Here is a 27,986-nt window from a genome sequence, read left to right on the forward strand (position 1 = left end):
AATAATAGTATAATTATTATGGGAATATTTTATTTCTATAATTATTATAGGAATAATTAGTAATAACTATTATTTGTTATGTGCTATGTATTGTTCTAAGTATCATTTAATTCTTACAGTGATTCTTGGAGATAGATAATACTATAAACTCAGTTTAACAGATGAAAAAAAAAAGAGATTGCTCAAGAGACCACAGCTAATTAATGGCAGAAACGGGTATATTGGAGTTTCCCTGATGGCTCAATGGTAAAGAATACTGCCAATGTAGGAGACAGGGGTTCGATCCCTGGGTTGGGAAGATCCCCTGGAGTATGGATTGGCAACCCATTCCAGTATTCCTGCCTGAGAAATCCCACGGACAGAGGAGCCTGGTGAGCTACAGTTCATGGAGTTGCAAAGAGTCAGGCATGACTGAGCAAATAACTAACAACAATATGTGTATATTGGGTTTCAAACTTCACTGGGCTATACTTCTGAGACTTGTAATAAAAATACTGAAAGGTAGCCAAAGCCTACGGGTATGCCTTTTGGGCCTTTATTGTGGAAGATATAAATGACTTCAAGCAAAGACGCAACTGAAAACAAAGCACCTTTCTCATGCATTAAGTTCAGAGCGGGAAGCACAGCTGAGGTGGGGCTACTGTGGGGCTGCACTGAGGCTATATTAAGATAACAAGCCAGTAGAACTGTTCACTGCTATTTAATAAAATACACGCCTACATACTTTCCTTATCCACACCCACATTCGTGAACACACACAGTGGTCCTGCAGTTTTTGCTCACTGAATTTATTTTCCAGCTATCTTCCATTATCCTGCCAAGAAAGGTCTGTCTAGTCAAAGCTATGGTTTTTCCAGTAGTCATGTGTGGTTGTGAGAGTCGGACTATAAAGATAGTTGAGTGCTGAAGAATTGATGCTTTTGAACTGTAATGTTGAAGAAGACTCTTGAGAGTCCCTTGGACTGCAAGGAGATCCAACCAGTCCATCCTAAAGGAAATCAGTCCTGAATGTTCATTGGAAGGACTGATGCTGAAGCTGAAACTCCAATACTTTGGTCACCTGATGCGAACAACTGACTCATTGGAAGACACTGATGCTGGGACAAATTGAAGGCAGGAGAAGGAGGGGATGGCAGAGGAAGAGATGGTTGGATGGCATCACCAACCAATGGAGATGAGTTTGAGTAAACTCTGGGAGTTGGTGATGGACAGGGAGGCCTGGTGTGCTGCGGACCATGGGGTTGCAAAGAGTCGGACACAACTGAGCTACTGAACCGAACTATCCCCCATTAGCTTCCTTGGTGGCTCAGACTGTAAAGAATCTGCCTGCCATGTAGGAGACCTGGGTTTGATTCCTGAGTTGGGAAGATCCCTGGGTTGGGAAGATCCCCTGGAGAAGGAAAGAGCAAAACTAAGGAAGTCATTCAGCACTTTCATTATATGGTGCCTGTGTTAGAGGAAAGGGAATATATCCACATTTATGCCAGTGCTTTGAAGGAAAGCCACACTGTCTTGAGATCATTGTGGTGGGGAAGTAGAAATTAGAGTTAGAGACTGTCAGGTAGAATGTGTTATTTAGGAACACTGAGTTGGAACCTTTGGTCTGAAAAGTAATTATGTCTATATAATTATATAAAAGTAATTACGTATCCAAAAGTAATTATGTATGCAAAGTAAACACACATGAATTCTTGCTGGAAGAGGAAGGTGTAACTGTTACTTTTTCTTTTTTTAACTTTAGAAGCTTTACTACTTACCTTTTTAGCATCAGGTTTTTTTTTTTTTAAATTTTAATTGGAGGCAAATTACTTTACAATATTGTGGTGGTTTTTGCCATAAAATTTACTGGAGTATAGTTGCTTTACAATGTGTTATTTTATGCTGCGCAGCAAAGTGAATCAGCTAGAGGTATACATATATCCCCCTTTTTTTGGATTGTCTTCCCATTTAGGTCACCGCAGAGCACTGAGTAGAGTTCCCTGTGCTGTGCAATAAGTTAATGTTAGTTGTATATTTTATACATAGTAGTTTATATACTGCTACTGCTACTGCTAAGTCACTTCAGTCGTGTCTAACTCTGTGTGACCCCAGAGACGGAAGCCCACTAGGCTCCCCCATCCCTGGGATTCTCCAGGCAAGAACACTGGAGTGGGTTGCCATTTCCTTCTCCAGTGCATGAAAGTGAAAAGTGAAAGTCAAGTTGCTCAGTCGTGTCTGACTCTTAGCTACCCCATGGACTGTAGCCTACCAGGCTCCTTATATAAGTCAGTCTCAATTTCCCAATTCATCCCAGCCCTTCCCACCCACCGGCCCCACCCCCCTCAACCCTGCCCGGAGTCCATTTGTTCTCTATGTCGGTGTCTCTATTTCTGCTTTGCAGATATGTTCATCTGTACTGTTTTTCTAGATTCCACATATATGCTTTAATAAACAATGCTATTTTTCTCTTTCTGACTTCACTTTGTGTGACAGTCTCTAGGTCCGTATTAGTCTCTGCAAATGGCACAGTTTGTTCCTTTGAAGAACATTTTCACATTCTCATTAATTCTCACTAGAATCCTCTGAGGTAAGTGCTCATGATAATCTCAGATTAAAGATTAGAAAACCAAGACATTAAAAGATTAAGATAAATCTATCCTGCATCCCTGACCTTGGTCCCCGTGTTCCTTCTACTTGCCGCAGTTGGATGCAGACGATATATTAACTTTGTTTCCAAAAGTTCCAACTTAGCTTTCTCCCAGGTAGAAAACAATGCCATCAGCAAGCAATTCGGACTGTGGCCCACTAGGTTCCTCAATCTATGGGATTTCTTAGGCAAGAATACTGGAGGGTGGCCATTCCTGTCTCCAGGGGATCTTCCCGACCATGGAGCCACTGGGGTAGCTATTTCTGATTACCCCATAGGGAATTACAGGCAGAGGTAGGGACAGAAATGAAAACTGGTAGGGCTACCGTGATGTGGGTCGCAAGATGCAGTTGCAAGCGAGCCTTCGGAATTAGAGAGTTGAGGGGGAGAGACTATGTGTGTGGACTTCTTAGCTGGCCTGCCCCTTTTCTGGTGTCATTCACTTCCTCCTGCTGTCTGTAATTCTTTACTGCCCTGAGGAGAGAAACAGGTGTCCTGGTCCCAAATTAAGATGAGAAGGAATGACAAGGTCAGGCGATATGCTCAGTGAGTCACCAACACAGAACTAGAAATCAAAACCTCTGCCTCTGTAATCATAGCACCAGGGTCAGTGCTGATGCTCCCCACCCAAGCATCTCATCCTCTGTCGTCCCCTTCTCCTGCCACCTTCAATCTTTCCCAGCATCAGGGTCTTTTCCAATGAGTCAGTTCTTCGCATCAGGTGGCCAAAGTACTGGAGTTTCAGCTTCAGCATCAGTCCTTCCAATGAATATTCAGGACTGATTTCCTTTAGGATGGACTGGTTGGATTTCCTTGCAGAATGAGACAGTGATGTTTTCCCACAGGTGCCTATTTCATCTTGCCAGGCCTTTGTTATTGTTTCCCTGAAATTCCCTTCTATGTCTAGGGTCCTTAGGAGGACACACCCTGTGTGACACAGCATTTAGGTTACAACGCAGCTGAGCTGACTCCCTGATTGTGCCTGCCTGGGTCTGGGACTCCTTTATTAGAGAATGAGAAACTGTACGTGTGTGTGTGTGTTCCTGCAATCTTGTAGACTGCATTTTTTTCTGCTTTTTTCTCTGCAGAGGGCTGTGGGCTAGAAAGATAGGACAACAAAACAGATCTCCTTGCTTATGGGGGAAACTGCCAAAAGATATTTAAAGTTCCATGTCGACTAAAAAAAAAGATATACAACTTGAGAGCTGTGAGTTAAGTTTTATTGGGGCAAAATGAAGACTGCAGCCTGGGAGGCAGCATCTCAGATAGCTCTGAGAGACTGCTCGAAAGCGGCAGTGGGAGAAAGTAAGTATATAAGGTTTTGGTGAAGGGGGAGTTCAATACCATGAAGCACTCCTGTTGCAAAAGGTTTTTTGTTAGTCATGAGGATCTGATGTCACCCTGAAGGGATTTAGTATTTCTCTAGATATGAGGGCTTCCCTGGTGGCTCAGAGGTTAAAGCGTCTGCCTTCAATGAGGGAGGCCCAGGTTTGATCCCTGGGTCGGGAAGTTCCCCTGGAGAAGGAAATGGCAACCCACTCCAGTATTCTTGCCTGGGGAATCCCATGGACAGAGGAGCCTGGTATGCTACAGTCCACAGGGTCACAAAGAGTAGGACACGACTGAGCGACTTCACTTCACTTCACTTCTAGATATGAGGAGATGCAAGGATTGAGATCATCAAATCTGTTCCTAAAAGCATCCAACTATCTAAAGACCTGTCCCACCAGATTCCCTGGAGCACAGAGTGCCTCTCTCCACCGTAACTCCCTCAGGGGTTGGTGAAGGTCAGCACCTATAGCACCGTGGGCTTCAGTCTCCGTAGAGGCAGACGGCAAATGCCTTGTTGTTCAGTCGCTGGCAGCGCTCTTGGTAAGTGCCAATTTGTAGTTGACACCCGGGAGCCCCTTTTTTAAAAGGGAAAACCAAGCAGGGTGAACAGCTAAGTGGGGACTGGTCCTTGGAAATGCAGTGTGACTGATAGTGGTGGAAGCCAGGCGTGTGAAACAAGCCCGCAGCAGCAGGTATAGACGTCTTTGGTGTGTCCATCAGGTAGGCAAAAGTGAACACGGATGGGTCAGAGGTAGCTCTGTGCTGAGAGCAGGCGGTGGTTGTGTGTTCTTGGCTCTTCTTTCTTATCAGTAACCCTTATTCTGTGCTTGGGGTGCAGCATTGAAGAATCTGCCTGCAGTGCAGAAAATGCTGGTTCAACCCCTGGCACGGGAAGATCCTCTCAAAAAAGGCAACCCACTCCAGTATTCTTGCCTCGGGAATCCCATGGACAGAGGAACCGGGCGGGCTATAATCCATGGGATCTCAAAGAGCAGGGCGTGATTTATCACCCAAACAACAACAGTAATCCCAGGAAGAGAAAATAGCCAGCATATATTTTAAGATATATTATTTTTGGACTTTTGAGGTTTGCATGTAGTAGATGGAAGGTTATGAAATCAGGAATGTCGTAAGTAAAATGATAATTATAATAAAAACCTCTTGAATTTATATAACACTTGAAAGGACATAAAATGTGTTCGTGTTGGGAATGATATTTTAAATTTGATGCTGTTTGATTTCCCTAGGTGTCCCAGGGCTCCCTATCTTGGATTCCATTTCTTCCCCTATGGAGGGAGGTTTCAGGAGGAGCCAAGATAAAGTTTAGAACTTCTCATCTCTACTGTATATCACATGTATTTCAGGAATTCCCAAAGAGGTGAAAAGTCCAGACTTAAAGGAAGCAAGAAAAGCTGATAATGCTCTGTCTTACTGTAAAAAGAATTTGTTTGAATGTGGTCAGGCCTTTCAGGCAGCATGATGGAGCCTCTTTTTTTTTTTTTCATGGTTCAAAGGGCATTTCAAGCCCCAGGTCTCTAGGAGGAGGGTGGAGATGAGAAGAGTCACAATCCTTCCTATCTGAGAAGAACCGGAGGGTGAATGATGTGGTGGTAACTCCTCTGCTCTCCACCTCATCACCAGGAGATATCACTGGGCAGAGGGGCGGGTTATCTGTGCAAGTCTTGAGGCTTAAAGAGAGCCGCTGCTCAGTGAGCTCTTCTGTCCATTCATCCTCTCTGGAGTGGGCGTCAGGAGACTGATGGAGCCTGAGGTTCTCTGATACCTGTCAGGGCGTCTTGAAGTCTTGAATGATTTGTATGCTGTGTCCCCTCGGGGTTCTGGCCCCTTCCTGACTCCCTACCCCAACCCCTCCGGGGCTCACAATGGAAGTCTGAATTCAGGTCCTTCTCCCTAAAACAGAAGATAGAAATAGGCTTGGGCTTAGATCCAGGAAAATGAACAAACAAAGCAAGTGATCCCGGATTCCATCATTTGGTGAGTACTGGAAGCAAATTTGGGCTTCCCTGGTGACTCAGATGGCAAAGAATCTGCCTGCAATGCAAGAGACCTGGGTTTGATTCCCTGGGTTGGGAAGATCCCCTAGAGAAGAAAATGACAACCCACTCCAGTACTCTTGCCTGGGAAATGGCTTGGACCGAGGAAGCAAATTCTGATTTATAGTTATTTTCCAAATGCATTCTGAAGACAGACATGCAGACATGCTCCTAGGTAACAGGGAAGAACACAGAGGCAGATTCTGCTCACACATGCTTTCCAACTTAGGGTGTATTTGTTGGTGAAATTTAGTTTTAGCATTGTGGTTTCCGTGATTGCTTTGGATTTTGACATAACTCCTTCATGATACTATGTGTCTTGTCCACTTGAGTGACAAGGACATACGTGTCATGAAGCAGGTTAAAGAACACTGGGTTTGTAGTAAAGGGTTGGGGCCTGGGGAATTCCCTGGTGGTCCAGTGGTTAGGGCTCTGCACTTTCACTGCTGAGGGGGTGTGGGTTCCATCCTTGGTCTGGAATCTAAGATCCTGCAAGCAGCATGGCCAAAAGGAAAACAATAACAACAACTACTACATACAGAACCTTTCTTGGAAGTTTACTTACTTGCTCTTTTTTTTTTTTTTTTTTTTTGGTATTTAACCCAGGCTAATTCAGAACTTAATCTCTCCGAACTTCAGTTTCCTCCTAGTGTGAAAGTGCCTAGCCTGATACATGCCCTTTGTACTCCATCAGTACGCTTATTGGCCCTGAAAACAGGAAGGACTGCTCAGTTAAAGTCAGCAGGAAGATAAAGTAGCTCTGGAATCCTCTAGATTTGAGCAGTTCTCTTCTGTCTTGATGTCAACTTAACGTGGTCACTCTATTTATTAAGTGAATTATTTTGGGGTGAGGGTGATGCGGAAGAGACGGGAAGGCTGAACGACTGAACCAGAAGGCAGATGGTCCCCATCTCAGGGCGTCATCTCCATATGTTTTATCTTCCTCACTTTGGATCTTTTTGTCTTCTGGCCCTTGCCGTCACAGGTGGCGCTATTGGTAAAGAACTCATCTGCCAGTGCAAGAGACAAAAGAGATTGAGTTCTGTCTCTGGGTTGGGAAGACCGTCTGGAGGAGGGCATGGCAACCCACTCCAGTATTCTTGCCAAGGAAATCCCATGGATAGAGGAGCCGGGTGGGCTATAGTCCATAAGCTCACAGAGTCTGATACAACTGAAGTGACTTAGCCTGCACACACACCTTCTGCCCCATAGCCTACAGTGTTAATAACACCCTTAACTCAGTGCAGTCACTTGTCTATAGGCCACAGGTCACTTGTCTGTATGGAAAGAATGTGATTGGCAGATCCACTTGCTTTGAAATGCGGGTGGTAAGCTTGAGGGTGAGGCTGGCATAACAGATTTAACCCCTTATGAGGTGGAACCAAGTGTCATACAGTCTGTTAAGGAATTTCTCACAACATGTAGGCAGACAGAGTACAGAAGCATGTGTTGAATTTTTAAAGTTTTATTCATAGATATATTTCCGTAAGGAGTTTCTTCTGGACATTCATGAGTGAACTGCTGATTGTATCTGTGACATTACTGTACTAACTGAACAGAAATGTCACCAGTGAGAGTTGTGTTATTGTTGCAAATAAACTCTCTGCGTGTAATAAAACAGATATGCATTGTACTTGGATTATAAGTGTGTATGAGTTGGGAGAATTAATATGAATGTTAAGTTCAATATCAGTTGTGATTATTAACTTTTATGGTCTCTAGACTATAGTCTTGCACACATGTGGGGTGGATTTCACTTCCCATTTTACTCTTATTCTCTCCCTATTTGTATCTCCTTCTTCATAGCTCTATTCCTCCCTTTAGAGGAGGGAAAATTTTTCCCTTCAAGGAAAAACTTTGGAGGGAAAGTTTGGCCCTTCAAGGGGGGAATTTTTTGTGTGTATGTGGCCATTTCACAGAGCATATGGGATCTTAGTTCGCAGACCAGGGATCAAACTGGTGTCTTCTGCATTAGACAATTATTTGTTAAAAAATAATTTAAGGAATGTATGTATTTTTGACTGTGTTGGGTCTGTGCTGCGCAGGCTTTTCTCCAGCTGCGGCAAGTAGGGGCCACTCCTTAGCCGCGGTGTGTGGGCTTCTTTCTTGTTGTGGTGGCTTCTCTTGTTGCAGAGCACAGACTCTAGGTGTGTGGGCTCAGCAGTTGCAGCTCCCTGGCTGTAGGGGACAGGCTCCATAAGATCCTATAGGATCAAACCAGCGTCTCCTGCATTGGCAGCAGGTGCTTTATCACTGAGCCACGAGGGAAGCTCCCTCCCTACCCCCCTTCCCTGTCCCTGTGGTGGAAGTGGATTCTTAACCACTGGACCCCCAAGGAAGTCCCAAACTACACTTTTTAATATGCTAATAGAAATTCAGAAGTAAATGAAAAGAGAAAAGACAAGGAAGGATAGCCACAAAAGCAGTAATGTTGTTTTGATTAGAGTCCTGCCTGGGAGATTTGGCACCATAGGTATGTATAAACTGTAGGTAGGCTATGTACATATTTTCCAGTCATCAAATACAGTTATCAGAATTAACAGTTTCACAGCCTCACTGGACCCTTGATTCCAATGCCCTGCATTTAGCAATACATGGCACTGAAGAGAGAGCTTGAAGTCTTCCAGCTCTTTATTCATTGTCTGAATTACTTTGTATAAAAATGAAGTTAGGGATTTCCCTGGTGGTCCAGTGGCTAAGACTCAGCATTCCCAATGCAGGGGGTCCAGGTTTGATCCCTGGTCAGGGAACTAGATCCCACATGCCACAAATAAAGATCCTGAGTGCTACAACTAAGACCTGGAGCAGCCAAATAAATAAATAAATATTAAAAATGAAATTAAATGTTTTGTTTAGAAAAGAAATGAGAAACAGTCAAAGAAAACTAGACCAGCTTAACCTATTACAGTATTCGTGCCTGGAGAATCCCATGGACAGTGGAGGGTGGCAGGCTACAGTTCATGGGGTCACAAAGAGTCGGACACGACTGAGCGACCAACACTTTCACTTTCAAGGACTGTAGGGGAGGTAGAGTTTTCCCCCCGTAAACCACTGACCACTGTTGTTCAGATGGGTGCTGTCAACATTTACTAGAGCCCTGGAGCTGGAGTCGTGGATGGGAGGGGAGCCTTTAAAAATAATTTCAGAGGCAATGGCATGAAAGCATAAGGCATATAGGAGTGTTTTATATCCCTAAGGATTTTACAGTCCAATTAAGAGAAGAAGAAGTAGCCAACATTTTTCTTTTATCATAGTGAGATATAGTTGAGGAGACAGAGTTTGGTCACAGATTTAGAACATTCTTCTAATAGGTGGGTTAGTATTGGACCCATAGGAAGGGTCATCCCAGGAGGTTTTGTACCTCTTCTTAGCTTGACACAGAATGGGCAAGCGGTCAGGTGATCATTGAATATTGTTTAGTCGCTAAGTCGTTTCTCACTCTTTGTGGCCCCATGGACTGTAGCCCACCAGGCTCCTCTGTCCATGGGATTCTGCAGGCAAGAATACTGGAGTGGGTTGCCGTTTCTTTCTTCATGGGGTCTTCTCAACCCTGGGATCGAAACTGCATCTCTTGCACTGGCAAGCAGATTCTTTACCACTGAACCACCAGGGAATTTATATATTAGTATTCAGAGAGAATGGCAGAGACAAAAATGATGTAGAGAGAAATATTGTTACAAGTGAATATAAGAATTTTATGATCTGAGTGCTTTGGTAGGCTCTGTGTGGTAAGGTTTCCTGTAGGCTTTCATAGATATATGTGTATACCAGGTGTACATTCTTTAAAAATTAGATACATTTATTTGGTATAGTATATATTTCTCTGGCCAAAGTGTAATCATTGTAAAGAGCTTATTGTACAAACATCTGGAAAGCTATTTATTTATTCATTTAACAAATATTTGTTTGTTTATTTGGCTTCACCAGGTCTTCACCAATGTCACCAAGTTGTGGCACATGGAACCTTTAGTTGTGGCAAGGAAAATTAGTTGTGGCATATGGGATCCGGCTCTCTGACCAGGGAACGAACCTGCACCCCCTGCATTGGAAGGTGGTCTTAAGTCCCTTTTGGTAGGAATTTAGAGGTATGATTCTTTGGATACCCTCTCTAGTCCCATCAATTCATGGCATCCTAAGAGATTTACACCAACTCAGGACAGTCAAAAAAAAGAAAGAAACTGGGTTCTAACATTGAGAGCCACAGAAAGTGGTCCTCTACAGTCGGTGTAATTATCCAGATATACGAAAGATCAGTAGTGGGCTTCTATTATCTTATATATGGCATGTCTAGCCAGCCTCTAGAAGGCATGTATTGTCCAACCTGTTCTAGAACTGATTTTCTCAGAGACAGAACATTCAGTGGTATCTCCCAGTCATACACAGATTCTAATTATCCTCTCAAGGCCACGGAACTGTAAATGCTATTGATAGCAAATGAGACTGGTACACTGAAAATTCCAAAATATCATTGAAGGGAATGAAGCAAGAACAGAATAAATGGAAAGACATCCCATAGGAAGGAGGAAGACTTAATATTGTTAAGATGACAATCTTCCCAAGTTGATAGATACAGTCAATGTAGTCTCTGCCAAAATTCCAGATGGCCTTTTTTTTTTAGGGATAGTCAGGTTGATTCTAAAATTCATTTAAAAAGAAACACAAGGGATTGAAAGTATCCAGAGCAATCTTCAAAAATAGAACAAAGCTGTAGGACTCAGTTAATAATTTGAATTTTTTCAAGGGGAGGCCACATTGAGCGGCTTATAGGATCTTAGTTTCCCGACTAGGGATTGAATCCAGACCCTTAGCAGTGAAAATGCTGAGTCTTAACTACTGGACCATCAGGGAATCCCCACAACTTAATTATTTTAAAACATACTACAAAGCTTCAGTGATTAAGACCATGTGATGTTGGCATAAGGAGAATCTGGAGTTCAGACCCTGTAACCCCTGTTTACTGGCCTCCAGCTTCAGGTTGAATTATGGTCTCAGATTTCCTGGTTTTCAACTTGCAGGTGGCAGATTGTAGGACTTCTCAGCCTCCATAGCCTTGTGAGCCAATTCCTATTTTGTTATGGTCTTTACAGACCAGGACCTAGGGACTGGAGTCAATGAAAAGAAGGATGCGAGGGACCCAAGTCTCGTGTGAAACAAGGGTACTTTATTTGCAGAAACACATGCTTATATATCTTCAATAAAATAATTACTCAACCATTAAAAAGAATGAAATTCCACCAGTTGCAACAAAATGGATAGACCTTTAAGTAAAAGGTAACTGAAGGGAGTCACTGAAGGGAATCCAAGTAGGTGCTCTTTCCCATGATCTAATATATATACATATATACATATATATATACATATATACATATATGTATACATATATACATATGTATACACATGTATACATATATACATATGTATATATATCTTTCTCTATATATCCTATTGGACTTTCATGATGGCTGACTGGTAAAGTATCTGCCTGCCAATGAAGGAGATGCAGGTTCAATCCCTGGGTGAGGATGATCCTCTGGAGAAGGAAATAGCAAACCATTCCAGTATTCTTGCCTGGGAAATTCCCATGGAAAGAGGAGCCTGGAGGGCTCAAAGAATCAGACATGACTTAGCGACTAAACAACAACAGAATATAAGTTTATCTCCTTGCTCCAGTGTCCAGTTTCATCGGATTGCTACCTGTTATTAAGCCGTGTCTTTGAATTCTGTGCTGTGTGTGCTGGACTAAGTCACTCAGTTGTGTCCAACTCTTTGTGACCCCATCAACTATAGCCTGCCAGGCTTCTCTGTCCAAGGGATTCTCCAGGCAAGAATACTGGAGTGGGTTGCTGTTTCCTTCTCCAGGGGATCTTCCTGATCCAGGGAATGAACCCAGGTCTCCCGCATTGCAGGCAGATGCTTTAACCTTTGAGCCTCCAGGGAAGCCCACAAAGGGCTGATCAAATAAAACTGATCATGAGAACCTTGCTCTGGAAATGAAATAGAAGGTCACGTTGCATCCAAAGGTGAATGCTCTGTATAAGTGTGACATCTAAGTGAAAGGGTTTGAGCATGGACTTGGGTCTTTGGACATAGGTGTGCGTGGCTATGTGTTGTCACTGGGGGTTTCCACCCTGAGCAACTCTATGTGGGGACACTTACACAAGACTTTATGTTTTGTGCTCAAGTATGTGTCAGTGGGTGTGTAGTTTGGTTTCTGGGCAGAGCTCACGAGCTGGAGCTGGCTGTCACCTGCCCCTTTCTTTCTCCTGTGCGTGGTAAGAGAGGTACTCACAGGACTGACTTCCTAGAGTCAAACTCGTTTAACTGGCTGCTCCCTGAATAAAAATAATTACCTCTGATAATGCACTGAAAAGGAAGTAAGTGGAAAGGAAAATAAGAATCAGAATGACGTTTTCAAATTATGTTTGATTGTCCTGGCTGAGCTAACGTTTTATTTTTAGGACCTTGTTCTCTCTATCCTTTTTCAAGGCTTGCTGTTTCTTACAGAGTGTTTTCCCTTTCATGTGGTCTTGTGGAATTGTGGGAACTCTCAACTTGCCTTTTTGCCTCACAAACTAGATCAGAGGGACTTTGCTATCTTATAATTCATTAACTTCATAGATACCTCGCTATGTGCAAACCCACAGATAAGACAATCAAACTTTTCTTTTCTCTCTGGGATGTTCCTCCTGGCTACTCCTCTGTTGACTTAGGCTTCTGTCAACCAGTCGCACACCTGTCTGCCTTCTGAGTTGTAAGGAAATTGTTTAATTTTCATTCCCTCAGACAAACTCATGGAGCTCCAGGAAGAATGAAAAGAAGATTCAACTGGCTGGGAGGTTTCTTTGCATATGTGTTTCCAGAACAGAGACACTCTGCCTCAATAAGGTATTAGTGGTTATTAGTATCAATGATAGGGTTTCCTAGATGGCACTAGAAGTAAAGAACCCACCTGCTAATGCAGGAGATGTAAGAGAAGTGGGTTCGATCCCTGGGTCGGGAAGATCCCCTGGAGGAGGGCATGGCAACCCACTCCAGTATTCTTGCCTGGAGAATCTTCTTGAACAGAGGAGCCTGGTAGGCTACAATCCATGGGGTCACAAAGAGTTGGAAACAACTAAGCGACTAAACACAGCATATGCTGATTGTGTAGAGTATAACCATATAAAGAATCTCTGGCCAGGTTAACAAGAAACTGGTAACTATAGTCTCCTTGAAGGGGAATTGGGAACTGGATAGATGGAGAAAGATGGGGTAGAAAAAAGATTTTCATGGTATACCATTTTGTAGTTTTATTTTTGAATCATGAATATATTTCCTTTTTGTTTAAAAAAGAGAGAGAGAGAGAGAAGAGAGCTTAGCGCTGACACTTTCTTTAACCCATACCCTGGTAAGAATGAGTGTCTGTGTCTATATTTATATGAAGAACAGAGGAAGCTTCAAGAGCTGCAAAGCTAAATAGTTTTATTCACAGCTGCTATCTGCTCATTAGTAGTGAGAATGCAGTGGAGGGGTATGTCAGAGAAGGAAAGCAAGTGTATAACTCATCTCTCTTGAAATCCACCAACTATTTGTTCATGGTCTGAATTAGGTTTGTGTAAAATGAAATTAAGTGTTTTGTTTAAAAAATTAGGAGATACACAGAAAAAGAAAATTAGACCTGCTTAAGGACTGCTAGGGAAATAAATCTTTCCCATATCTGTTCCCATGAACCACAATTTTACATCGTTTGTGAACTTGATCATCAGAGCGGGAGACTAGGGCAGGAGGGGAGGCTTTAAAATAATTTGAGAAACAATGGCACGAACGGATCAGACCAGATCAAGGCTGGATTAGCTGTATAAAATGAAAACGGCAGGAAGAAACAATTTCTTCCCGTTTGAATATCAGATAGATAGACAGAGATGAATTGGTGGCTCAGAGAGTTCCAGGTGGCCCGATACTTAATAACCAGTGATCTGGAGAGGTGTTTTAAAGTTCTGTGTGTGCTCCATTTTATTTTTGTCAAAACAACTCAATCCTTGGGAATCATTCTCAGTGGTGCCCTGTGCATCCTCAAGGGGTCAAGCGCCGGAGTGGACCACTGCGTTGTGATGGGAAATGAGAGGGGCGTGATGCGGATGCTGTTGGAATGCAGTCTCAGTGACAAGTTGTGTAGTAAGTACAAGTGATACAGAGATCCGCCCTCTGATTTTTGATGGAGATTAACATCTGAAGAGGGCTTCAGAACAAGGCTTCCCAGGTGGCGCTAGAGGTAAACAATCCACCTGCCAAGGCAGGAGACCTGAGGGACACAGGTTTGATCCCGGAGTTGGGAAGATTCCCTTGAGAAGGGCATGACAAACCCACTCCAGTATTCTTGCCTGGAAAATCCCATGGACAGAGGAGCCTGGTGGGCTACAGTCCATAGGGTGGCACAGAGGCAGACACAACTAAAGTGACTTAGCCTGCATGCACAAGATCTGAAGAGATTCTGGAAGAAAGATCATTTGATTTCTAATAAAATGAAGAGAGTGGTGAGAAAGGAATTGGTGCTAGGGAGCATTTTCTTTGAAGGAGGTGGGCAGGGTGGGGGAGAGTGGCAATCAGAGATAAAAATGTACTGCATTTTCATTTCAGCAGGAAAAATGAGAGAGGAGGCACAGGGTATACTTGCTGGGCTGAGAAACAGGGGCATAGGGATTCAGATCAGGGAGCTGATCTTAATTACGGTAGAGGAATCAGAAAGAAGAGATAATCATGTCACATATGGTGAGCTGAAGACTCAGGAGAGGGGGAGTCCAGTTAGGGGGCTTCTTCAATCTCTTCTTGCTTGATCTCCTACCTAGTTATCCGGGAACAGCAGTATGAAATCATCATCATCCCAACCCTCCTAGTTGGTACCTTCTTCATCCTGCTTGGCGTCATCCTGTGGCTTTTTATCAAAGGACAGAGAGCCCAACAGTCTCCAGGACCTCGAGGTAAGATTCAAACAGGCTGGGCAGTGACTTGGGAAAGATGGAGATGGTAGGAAAAAGACCCAAGCTTCAGTGAGCTCAAATCTCAAGGACTCTGATGAGATAGAGGGTATGGGTCCCCTCCTGTGGAGTTGAGAGCAGCAGGCGATCCTTTCTTAGGAATGTCATGAGTTGAACGTCAATATATGAACTTCTTATACTCATATAACAAGAAATTTCAGAATTTCTTGTTAGCTGAAAGAAGAGAAGGCAAGAGAAGCCTCATGTAACCTCTTTCTGTTTTCTTTGTCCTATTGCACCATTAAATCTTTGGCCATGTGAGTGTCTAAGGACTGGGGAGGAAGCCTGGGGATAAAGCCAAAGGGTTTGTAATGAGCTTCAAAGGATGACATTTTACTCTATAATACATTCCACCTCTATTTTGTGCTTCTGGAATTTCTGATGTAAAGGAGTAGCCTTAATAATAGTTTTTCTTTTCCTTGATGATTTTAAAAAATTTATTTACGATTGTTCTGGTCTTCACTGCTGCTCCTGGCTTTCTCTAGTTTTAGCCAGCAAGGATTACCCTTCGTCGTGGTGCATGGACTTACTCTGGTGGCTTCTCTTGTTGTGGAACATGGGCTGTAGGGCACTCAGGCTCAGAAGTTGTGGTGCACGGGCTTAGTTGCCCTGTGACACGTGGAATTTTCCTGGATCAGGGACTGAACCCATATCCCCTCCATTGGTAGGCAAATTCTTAAACACTGGACCACCAGGGAAGTCCCATAATAGTCTTTAAAGCATGAGGTAAGAGATGATAACATGCTATTCTGGAATATCACTGAGCATATGATGAAAGAGAGTCAGCTTGAATGGAAAACTCAGAGAAAAAAGAAGGGAAAAAAATCCTGACAGCAATATGAATCTCTAGAGTGGTGGATCCCTTCTCCTTCTCTAAATTGTATCCTAATTTTCTTATTTGTTGTTGTTGTTGTTGTTGAGTCACTTAAGTCGTGTCCAACTTTTTGTGACCCATGGACTGCAGCACACCAGGCTTCCCGGTCCTCTCCTGTCTCCCCAAGTCTGCTCAAGTTTATGTCCATTAAGTTGGTGATGCTATCTAACCATCTCATCCTCTGTCAACCCCTTCTCCTTTTGCATTTAATCTTTCCCAGCATCAGGGTCTTTTCCAATGAGTCGGCTGTTCGTATCAAGTGGCCAAAGAATTGGAGCTTCAGCTTCAGCAACAGTCCTTCCAATGAATATTCAGGATTGATTTCCTTTAGGATTAATTGATTTGATCTCCTTGCAGTCCAAGGGACTCTCAAGAGTCTTCTCCAGCACCACAGTTAAAATATATAGCATATGTAAAACAGAAGTCCTGAAATTCCCTCACAATTTCCTCATCATAGTCTTCCCTGTCATAATAAATGGCAAGCCCAGCTCGCTATGTGTTCAATGTAAAATGAAGTCTAAATGAAATCTGAACATGTCTTTGCCTCCTCTTTCTCTCACATTCTGTATCCAATCTATTAGCAAATCCTGTTTAACTGAACTTTCAAAATAGACTCAAGTCACCCTCACCTCTCATAAAAAATTGTAATACACCGTTATCTAGTTTCCCTGCTTCTGCCTGTATGCTTTCACGGTCTGTTCTCCTCAGAGCAGTGGAATGATTCTTTTAAGGCCTAAGTGAGCCCTGTTAATTCTCTGCATGAAACCTCCAGTAGCATCTCATCTTAGAATGAAAAATAGATTAAATTCTTTCAGTGGCCTAACATGATCAGAGTCCTCTCTGGCCTCATCTCCTATAACCCTCTTATTATCTCACTTGGTTCCAGGCTCACTGATTTCAATGTTGTTGTTGTTTAGTCGCTAACTCGTGTCCCACTCTTTGCAGCTCCATGGACTGTATGTAGCCTATCAGGCTCCTCTGTCCATGGGATTTTCCAGGCAAGAATACTGGAGTGGGTTGCCATTTCCTTCTCCAGGGGATCTTCCCCACCCAGGAATCTAACCCAGGTCTCCTGCATTGCAGGCAGATTCTTTACCGACTGAGCTACAAGTGAAGCCCGTAACCACTGGACTGCCAGGGAAATCTAAGACTTTCTTGATTGAGACTCTGGGAAATGTGGAATAATTTGATTTTGGGGACAACTTGAGGGAAGAGGAATAACTTTAGCTTAGAGTTGAGTACTTATCCATACCTCTGTTTCACCCTTGAAAGTCACTGTATTGACTGAAATGATAGTTCCCCTCTCTGTTATCACCACTTTTAGGTGTCCGTGGTTTGAAGATGTATTCAGTAGCTTTTTGAATTGTCTCTAGACTCTACTCATACTGAACTGGAATTCTGAGAAAGACTGAACAGAAATGTCTTTACCAGTTTTCAGAGGTCCATCTTGAGTTGCCTTAGAAGTAATGGGATTATGGCATATGTTCTACGAGGTTTGTGTTGATGCTGGTTCATTGAGAAGCACCTGAAGGTACCTCACATTGACCCAAGAGAGACCATTTCTGAAGGGACTTCTTGCTGGTTTGTTTGAGGTTCTGATTTCCTGGAGTCCCTGGGGCCAGGAAAAAGCTGTTTGGTGTCACCTCTTTGTTTTAGGTGTTGCCCACGTGCCTCCATCTGGGAACCTAAGCCAGGAAGCAGCAGGACCTGGGGGAACTGTGTTTGTACCACTTGAGGAGACCTCGGTGGAAAGCCTTCTGCGAACCTCTGCAAAAGTCCTGGCTAAGCTGCAGGTGCCCCGGGAGCAACTCTCTGAAGCTCTGGAGCAAATCCACAGTGGTAGCTATGGGGCCATCTATCGCACCACGATACACACTGGGAGCCCTGCGAAGCCCAAGAGTGTGGTCCTCAAGACTTTAAAAGGTAAAAGGAGGAGTATTGCACTTCTTTTCCTCTTTTAACATTTTTACTGTGAACCCTCAACAGGGAATGCTAACAGGATTTTCAGACATTAGGATGTTAATCAGCAGATAGTTGTGACCACAGCTGGCCTACCATAAGAAGGGAATAGAAAGTAAAAATTCAAGAACAGAAAAGTTCTTCTTTGGGTTTTTCCCTAGCTTAACCTTGCCTATCAAAGCTGTTAAAACTAACTTTTTGCCTATTGAATATTTCTTGGATGAGGATTTTGAGGTTGTTTCTTCATTTTTCTTGACTATTTGATTTATTTTCCAGATACTTCATTTTCTTTTGGACTGATACTCATGATGTGGACCAGTAATGATGGATACATAAAACAGAACAAAGATAGGATTAGCAAGAATCATAATCAAAAGGTCTAGAAGTGATAATACTTTAAGGTGTGATACCATTTTTTATCATTGCTATTTTTATTGAATGTAATTAAAAGCAGAAGGAACAATAAAAAATTTCTCCAGCAAACAAAAGAAAACAAGCAAACAAAACAGAAGCAGAGTGCTTTAAGAAAGCAGCGGAATACAGATCTTTTTTGGGGTTAGAATATTGAGGTCTGGGAGAAGATTGTCACCTCAGCTTAATCTGTATAATAGTCACATATATTTGTAACCTGCTCACCATCCTGGATTCCTTATACTTCAAATCTGTAAAGCTCTGTCAGAAAGTCATTCTTTACGCATCAAATGAGAATATGAAATTTGAACCTATATATATATATATATCAACCATTAGTTTTCTATTCCTTCAACAAAATATTAATATTTGGGTTACAGTCATAAACTAGACAGACTGGAATGGGTGAATTTAATGCAGATGACCATTATATCTACTACTGCGGGCAGGAATCCCTTAGAAGAAATGGAGTAGCCATCATGGTCAACAAAAGAGTCCGAAATGCAGTACCTGGTGCAATCTCAAAAATGACAGAATGACCTCTGTTCATTTCCAAGGCAAACCATTCAATATTACGGTAATCCAAGCCCAACAGTAACACTGAAGAAGCTGAAGCTGAACGGTTCTATGAAGACCTACAAGACCTTTTAGAACTAACACCTAAAAAAGATGTCCCTTTTATCATAGGGGACTGGAATACAAAAGTAGGAAGTCAAGAGACACCTGAAGTAACAGGGAAGTTTGGCCTTGGAGTACAAAACAAAGCAGGGCAAAGGATAATAGAGTTTTCCCAAGAGAACACACTGGTCATAGAAAAAAGCCTCTTCCAACAACACAAGAGAAGACTCTACACATGGACATCACCAGATGGTCAATATTGAAATCAGATTGATTATATTCTTTGTAGCCAAAGATGGAGAAACTCTATACAGTCAGCAAAAACAAGACGAGGAGCTGACTGTGGCTCAGATCATGAACTCCTTATTGCCAAATTCAGACTTAAATTGAAGAAACTGGGGAAAACCACTAGACCATTCAGGTATGACCTAAATCAAATCCCTATGATTATACAGTGGAAGTGAGAAATAGATTGAAGGAACTAGATCTGATAGAGTGCCAGATGAACTATGGACTGAGGTTCCTGACATTGTACAGGAGACAGGGATCAAGACCATCCCCATGGAAAAGAAATGCAAAAAAGCAAAGTGGCTGTCTAGGGAGGCCTTAAAAATAGCTGTGAAAAGGAGAGAAGCGAAAAGCAAAGGAGAAAAGGAAAGATAAAAACATCTGAATGCAGAGTTCCAAACAATAGCAAGGAGAGATAAGAAAGCCTTCCTCAGTGATCAATGCAAAGAAATAGAGGAAAAGAACAGAATGGGAAAGAGTAGAGTTCTCTTCAAGAAAATTAGAGATAGCAAGGGAACATTTCATGCAAAGATGGGCTCAATAAAGGACAGAAATGGTATGGACCTAACAGAAGCAGAAGATACTAAATAGAGGTGGCAAAAATACACAGAAGAACTGAACAAAAAAGAACTTCATACCAAGATAATCATGATGGTGTGATCACTCACCTAGAGCCAGACTTCCTGGAATGTGAAGTCAAGCGGGCCTTAGAAAGCATCACTATGAACAAAGCTAGAGGAGATGATGGAATTCCAGTTGAGCTCTTTCAAATCCTGAAAGATGATGCTGTGAAAGTGCTGCACTCAATATGCCAGCAAATTTGGAAAATTCAGCAGTGGCCACAGGACTGGAAAAGGTCAGTTTTCATTCCAATCCCAAAGAAAGGCAATGCCAAAGAATGCTCAAACTACCGCACAATTGTACTCATCTCACATGCTAGTAAAGTAATGTTCAAAATTCTCCAAGCCAGGATTCAGTAGTACGTGAACTGTGAACTTCCAGATGTTCAAGCTGGAATAGAAAAGGCAGAGGAACCAGGGATCAAATTGCCAACATCCATTGGATCATTGAAAAAACAAGAGAGTTCCAGAAAAACATCTATTTCTGCTTTATTGACTATGCCAAAGCCTTTGACTGTGTGGATCACAATAAACTGTGGAAAATTCTGAAAGAGATGGGAATACCAGACCACCTATCCTGCCTCCTGAGAGACCTATATGCAGGTCAGGAAGCAACAGTTAGAACTGGACATGGAACAACAGACTGGTTCCAAATAGGAAAAGGAGTACGTCAAAGCTGTATATTGTCACCCTGCTTATTTAACTTCTATGAAGAGTATATCATGAGAAACGCTGGGCTGGAGGAAGCACAAGCTGGAATCAAGATTGCCAGGAGAAATATCAATAACCTCAGATATGCAGATGACACCACCCTTATGGCAGAAAGTGAAGAGGAGCTAAAAAGCCTCTTGATGAAAGTGAAAGAGGAGACTGAAAAAGTTGGCTTAAAGCTCAACATTCAGAAAACGAAGATCATGGCATCCGGTCCCATCACTTCATGGCAAATAGATGGGGAAACAGTGGAAATAGTGTCAAACCTTATTTTTCTGGGCTCCAAAATCACTGCAGATGGTGACTGCAGCCATGAAATTAAAAGACGCTTACTCCTTGAAAGGAAAGTTATGACCAACCTAGATAGCATATTCAAAAGCAGAGACATTACTTTGCCAACAAAGGTCCGTCTAGTCAAGGCTATGGTTTTTCCAGTGGTCATGTATGGATGTGAGAGTTGGACTGTGAATAAAGCTGAGTGCCAAAGAATTGATGGTTTTGAACTTGGTGTTGGAGAAGACTCTTGAGAGTCCCTTGGACTGCAAGGAGATCCAAGCAGTCCTTCCTAAAGGAGATTAGTCCTGGGTGTTCATTGGAAGGACTAATGCTGAAGCTGAAACTCCAGTACTTTGGCCCCTCATGCAAAGAGTTGACTCATTGGAAAAGACCCTGATGCTGGGAGGGATTGGGGGCAGGAGGAGAAGGGGATGACAGAGGATGAGATGGCTGGATGGCATCACCGACTCGATGGACGTGAGTTTGAGTGAACTCTGGGAGCTGCTGATGGACAGGGAGGCCTGGCATGCTGTGATTCATGGGTCACAGAGTCGGACATGACTGAGCAACTTAGCTGATGTTATAGTCAGAGGGGAGGCCTGGCATGCTGTGATTCATGGGTCGCAGAGTCGGACATGACTGAGCAACTTAGCTGATGTTATAGTCAGGGGCTTCCATGTAGCTCAGCAGTAAGGAATCCATCTGCAATGCAGGAGAAACAGGTTCGATCCCTAGGTCAGGAAGATCCCCTGGAGAATGAAATGGCAACCCATTCCAGTATTTTTGCCTGCAGAATTCCATAGACAGAGGAGGTTGGTTGACTACAGTCTATGAGGTCCCAAAAGAATCAGACATAACTTAGTGACTAAACAAGAAGAAAATAGTATGTGTGATAATAGTTTAATGTAAGCAGAACAGTCGTCTATTAGGCAGAGGAAAGTCTAACTAGTTCTGAAGAACTGTGGTTCTATGTTACCTTTGATAAAAGAACAGTGACATCGAAGATCATCTAATTGATCCCCTTTCTGTTTACTCTTGGTGTACGCTCATTCGCCTTTGAGGCCTTGAAATTTACCATCTTTGAGGTTGCTTCCTGCCTCATACTCCCCACTTTATTGGCACTCTGACTGCTCCTTCCCCATGGTTCTTCTGTCTTCCACAGAACCAACTGGGCTTCAAGAGGTGCAGGATTTCTTAGGACGAATCCAATTCTATCAATTCTTGGGGAAGCACAAAAACCTGGTACATCTGGAAGGCTGTTGCACAGACAGGCTGCCGCTCTACATGGTACTGGAGGATGTGGCCCAGGGAGACCTGCTCAGCTTTCTCTGGACCTGTCGCCGGGTGAGTGGTGGGGCAGAGGTGTTAGCAAGAAAGGTTTGACCTGTTTAATTAGCTGTGCACATACCAATTAGCCTGACTAGGAAGAAAGGCTTGACCTGGTTGATAGCTGTGCACATACCAATTAGCCTGACAAATTCTGTTCTTCCTTCATTCTGCTATTCACCTACATTCTTTATTGTCTTGCTGGTCCAGTAAATCATGGCACTCCTCTGCATACCTGGGAATCTCTCATACTATCTCTTCTTGAATCTTTTAGCTTTCGTACATTTTTTAGTTTTTAAATTTTTATATATTTATTTTTGGCCGTGCCATGTGGTTGGTGGGAGCTAACTTCCCCGACAAGGGATCAAACCCAGGCCCTTTGCAGTAAAAGTGTGGGTTCCTAACCAGTGGATTGCCAAAGGAATTCCCAAGTCCTTATATTTTTGTGTCTTTGCCTTAGCTTCAGTAACTACATTTAAGAATATTTCTTTCCCTATTTTTCCCTTTAGATCTGTTCATGTCATTTTGATGTAAAGCCTTTTTCTTTATCTCTTTAGGATGTGATGACCATGGATGGTCTTCCTTATGACCTCACAGAGAAACAAATATATCACATTGGGAAGCAGGTCCTTTTGGCTTTGGTAAGGCTTGGAGAAGTGGCAACAGATGGCAGTGATCTTTGTTGTTAGCCTGGTATTTAATGTCATATTTGTTATATTTATGTTCTGAAATGGGGTATATATTATAAACAAAATCTGATGGAAGTTAGGGGGCAGAAACTCTATTTAGATAATATAATTCAGGATTTGTCATTCTAGGTAGAAAGTGGTCGATTTAGGGTTTCTAGAAGAAACAGGAAGGGTTTTATTTCTTTTATTGTTTATTAAAATATAATTTTTATTTTGGACACACCATGAGGCATGCAGGATCTTAGTTCCCCAACCAGGGATCAAACCTGTGCCCTGGGAAGCACAGAATCTTAACTACTGGACCACCAGGGTAGTCCCAAGAAGGGTTTTGAAAGGTTTCTCAGTCTTAAAGGTAAAAGCACCAGGGCCAAGAGCTATATGTCCACATGTTGTTCACTCAGTCATGTCTGACTGTTTGCAGCTGTATGGACTGTAGCCGGCCAGGCTCCTCTGTCTTCCACTATGTCCCAGAGTTTGCTCAAATTCATGTCTATTGAGTTGGTGATGCTATCTAGTCACCCCACCCTCTGCTGCCCCCTTCTCATCCTTCCCTATATATACTATTACCAGATGTAAAAGAGGAAAAGATGAATCAGTAGAAGATTCGGGAAGAGAAAACAAATGGGTGAAAGGCTACAGAGCCAGAAGGATGTTTATAATTTATACCTGAAGAATAAGAAATACTAGCTCAGAATGTGTTAGGCAGGAGACTTGCTGTAATACTGAACGTGACAGGAATTGCAATATACTTGAAAAGGAACAAAGAACAAGTGGAAGAGGAGGAATAAGAAGGGTGAAAATGAGATCATTTCTTTATTTTAAACTAACCTAAATAAGGGCTTCCCTAGTGGTCCGGTGGTTGACTCTGCACTTCTGATGCAAGGGGCACGAGTTTAATCCCTAGCCAGGGAACTAGGATCCCACATGTCTTATCAATGTCATCCAGGTACAGTGGTTCTCAAACACCTTCTTGGCTGTGCTGGAATAATTTTGATACTTCTTAAAAATATGGATTACCAGGCTCCTCTTCCTATATTTTGGTTAAGTAAATCCAGAGTTAAAACCTTATGAGTTTATAAAGCTTTCAGGTAGTTCTGATTTGCGTGTATGCTCAGTACCTCAGTCATGTCCAACTTTGTGACCCCCATGGACTGCAGCCCTTCAGGATCCCCTGTTCATGGGATTTTCCAGTCAAGAATACTGGAGTGGGTTTTTACTTCTGGACTAAAAAGTATTAGTAGAATTTGTAATATTTCTATGAATTAGAATACCTGGCTCTGGTCACTTAATATCTATGTGGCCTTGTTGTAATCATTTAATTTATCGGAAAGCTACTTCCCTAACTTACCCCATCTAGTTACTTTAGGGACAAAATGAGATGATGTAAAATTGTATATAAATGTACTATTGTGACAGTTTTGCTATGCATTGTCGTTGTGCAGTCACTAAGTTGTATCTGACTCTTTGTAGCCCCATGGCCTGCAACATGCCAGGCTTCCCCATGCTTTACTATCTCCCAGAGCTTGCTCAGATTCATGTCCATTGAGTCGGTGATGCTATCTAACTGTCTCATCCTCTGCTGCCCTCTTCTCCTTTCACCTTCAATCTTTCCCAGCATCAGAGTCTTTTACAATGAGTTGGCTCTTCACATCAGGTGACCAAAGTATTGGAGTTTCAGCTTCAGCATCAGTCCTTCCAAAGAACACCCAGTACTGACCTCCTTTAGAATGGACTGGTTGGATCTCCTTGCAGTCCAAGGGACTCTCAAGAGCCTTCTCCAACACCAAGTTCAAAAGCATCAATTCTTCGGTGCTCAGCTTTCTTTATAGTCCAACTCTCACATCCATAAATGACCACTGGAAAAACCATAGCCTTGGCCAGATGGATCTTTGTTGGCAAAGTAACTTCTCTGTTTTTGAATATGCTGTCTACGATGGTCATAACTTTCCTTCTAAGGAGTAAGCATCTTTTAATTTCATGGCTGCAATCACCATCTGCAGTGATTTTGGAGCCCAGAAAAATAGTCAGCCATTGTTTCCACTGTTTCCCCATCTATTTGCCATGAAGTGATGGGACCAGATGCCATGATCTTAGTTTTCTGAATGTTGAGCTCTAAGCCAACTTTTTTACTCTCCTCTTTCACTTTCATCAAGAGGCTTTTTAGTTCTTCTTCACTTTCTGCCATAAGGGTGGTGTCATCTGCATATCTGAGGTTATTGATATTTCTCCCAGCAATCTTGATTCCAGCTTGTGCTTCCTCCAGCCCAGTGTTTCAGAAAAATGTGAAATCAGGCCAGGGCTGGATTCAGAATATGAGATTTTATTTTCCAAACCCAGTATGAATATTATTTGGCTCATTTGCTCAGTTTGCTATTCTTGATTTGTGTGTTTAAAGCAAAGCTAGTATATTTACTAATAAATTTGTCTTCAGAAATAAAAAGGGTATATCAATGTATCAAAAATGTATGGATCAATGTCAGACCCAGAGGATGTAAACACAAAAAGTGCACCCTTTTGTAAGCTCTGGACTCCAGCTGAAAACAGTGTACCTGTATAGGGCTTCCTTGGTAGCTCAGCTGGTAAGCAATCTGCCTGCAATGCAGGAGACCCTGGTTTGATTCCTGAGTTGGGAAGATCCCCTGGAGAAGGGCATGGCAACCCACTCCAGTATCCTTGCCTGGAGAACCCCATGGACAGAGGAGCCTGGAGGGCTACCGTCCACGGAATCAAAAAGAGTCGGACCCAACTGAGCGACTAAGCACATAGGGCTTCCCAAATGGAACAGTCATAAAGAATCTGCCTGCCAATGCAGAAGATGCAAGAAGAGGCTTGGGTTTGATACCTGTATCAGGAAGATCTCCTGGAGGAGGAAATGGCAAACCACTCCAGTATTCTTGTCTGGGAAATCCCATGGACAGAGGAGCCTGGTGGGCTACAGTCCATGGAGTTGCAAAGAGTCACAACTAAGCAACTGAGCACATAGGTTCATCAGTTGTAACAAATGGATCACAGTGATGCAAGTTGTTAATAATAGAGGAAACTAAGGGGCAGGAGGCGTGAGTGCTCTGGGTTTTCCACTCAACATTGTTTTTACCCTAAAACCACTCAATAATAAAGTTTTTATTATTTTTTTAAAGAATGAATTTCTGGTATCAGTTTGTTGATCTTAAACACAATGCCAACATGTCTGATTCATTATAAGTATTGTGCTTCTCATGAATTAGAATATTAGGTTCTGGTCACTGCCACTTAGTACCTGTGTGGACATGACATGTGAATTTTTTTTATTATTAAACTTTTTATTTTGTATTGCAGTATAACTGATAAACAATGTTGTGATAGTTTCAGGTGGACGACAAAGGGACTCAGGGATACAAATACATATTGCTATATTTAAAATGGATAACCAACAAGGACCTACTGTAGAGCACAGGGAACTCTCAGTGTTATGCGGCAGCCTGGATGGGAGGGAGTTTGGGGGAGAATGGATATGTCATTATTAATGCAGCTTGTTCAGGGTAGAAAATGTCTTTTTGAGGATCTGCTTCATTTTATCTGGGACCCAAGCCACGACCTCAGAGAGCTGATGCATTTTGACCTCACCTTGACAGGAATTTCTCCAGGAGAAGCGTCTGTTCCATGGCGACGTGGCGGCCAGGAATATTCTGATCCAGTGTGACCTCACTGCTAAGCTCTGTGGGCTGGGCCTGGCTTATGAAGTTCACTCCCGAGGGGCCATCTCCTCCAGTCGCGTCGTACCTCTCAAGTGGCTTGCCCCAGAACGGCTTCTGCTGAAACCAGCTGGCATCAAAGGAGACATGTACGGTTTGTTCCTGCCCCGTGGAGTTCCTCCTGTCTTGATTTCAACGTCCTCCTGCCTGTGAACATGACTGGGTCTATTGTCAATTAAGTCTACGCATGAAGTCTCTGCTTTGAAGTCAGACAGACTCTCAAGCAACAATGTGTGTTATGTGGCAGAGCTCATATTTGGCAGCTGTCTGCAATCCTTTTTAGTGCCTCCTGAAGTATTCCCTCTGTGTTAGATTAGAGGCCTTAATTTGGAGAAAAAAATGAAAAATGAGTAGATTATTCACACCAATATCTGAGGATTTGATTTGGGAGAGTTTTATCTCTTTATCTAGTTTTATCTGAAAGAGGCAGATCCACTTAATCAAAAGTTTAAACTAGGAGCTATTAAAATAAAAAGAAAAAATATATATATATTTACATATATATACATATATATATGTATGGGTTGTGCTAAGTCGCTTCAGTTGTATCTGACTGACAGGCTCCTCTGTCCGTGAAATTTTCCAGGCAAGAATACCGGAGTTGGGTAGCCTATTCCTCCTCCAGGGGGTCCTCCTGACCCAGGGATCAAACCCTATATTTTACCTCTCCTGCATTGGCAGGCAGGTGCACCACCAGGGAAGCCCATGTATATATGTGTTTATATACTCAATTTATTTTAACTTAAAACATATAAATGGATATTTATTTATCAGTCTTTCAGAGGAAGGCCAAGAGGCTACACGTGCTATGCTAATTGAAGTTACATGTTGTATTTCTTGTATGAAACAATTGTGATGCAGTTTGACTGCAGGCATTTATTGTTAATTTTCCCCCAGTTTTCTACAATTGTCTCACACAGTTCGACAACACTCTCTTTTTAGCGGCTTGATTTTAGAGAATGTTTTCAAAGCATTCAACCTAGTTTTCAGGGAGCTTAGGCTTTTGGCATGTGTATATAATCAATCCACATGGTATGTAATTGATTGCATAGTTATATGTATGATTGGCATAAACAGGATTGCGAAGAATTACAATTGACTTTTGGTAACCATATGACTCACCTGCTTGGAGGAGCAGGTAGGTATAATACAAAATATCTTACCAGCCTTGAATGTTAGGGGCTTCAGGGGAAATTTAGAACATCAGTTAATGTGGTGAATCTATTAAGACACTGATTTTTCATTTCATTGCTGTTTCACTAATATCTGCTTTTCAATAGAGGTCTGAAAGTAATTAACTCCCTTGGGAGATACTGCTCATTTCACAATGATGCTGTAGAATAATGAAACATATGTCTCTCAAATCATATTGTTTAGGCAACTACTTACTCCATTTATGTATAAAACTTGCTCTGTTAATGTTTTACCTAGGTTTGGGCAGTTAGATCTACTGAGGA

General features: G+C 42.4%; 1 protein-coding gene across 2 annotated transcripts in view; it reads left to right on the forward strand.

Moving 5' to 3' along the window:
• STYK1 (serine/threonine/tyrosine kinase 1) overlaps positions 1–27,986 on the forward strand; it is a 52,748-nt gene that overhangs the window by 17,975 nt on the left and 6,787 nt on the right. Inside the window, exons 2-8 of one of the 2 annotated variants that reach the window (XM_069581296.1) lie at positions 12,796–12,897; positions 14,048–14,166; positions 14,838–14,969; positions 17,557–17,823; positions 21,946–22,127; positions 22,667–22,750; positions 26,410–26,618. In XM_069581296.1, the coding sequence (XP_069437397.1) occupies positions 12,821–12,897; positions 14,048–14,166; positions 14,838–14,969; positions 17,557–17,823; positions 21,946–22,127; positions 22,667–22,750; positions 26,410–26,618 (1,070 nt within the window). In that variant the 5' untranslated portion in view covers positions 12,796–12,820. The remainder of the gene's footprint in view (positions 1–12,795; positions 12,898–14,047; positions 14,167–14,837; positions 14,970–17,556; positions 17,824–21,945; positions 22,128–22,666; positions 22,751–26,409; positions 26,619–27,986) is intronic. The other variant, XM_069581297.1, reaches the window with a different exon arrangement.

Source organism: Ovis canadensis, chromosome 3, assembly GCF_042477335.2.
Source record: "Ovis canadensis isolate MfBH-ARS-UI-01 breed Bighorn chromosome 3, ARS-UI_OviCan_v2, whole genome shotgun sequence".
NCBI lineage: Eukaryota > Metazoa > Chordata > Mammalia > Artiodactyla > Bovidae > Ovis > Ovis canadensis.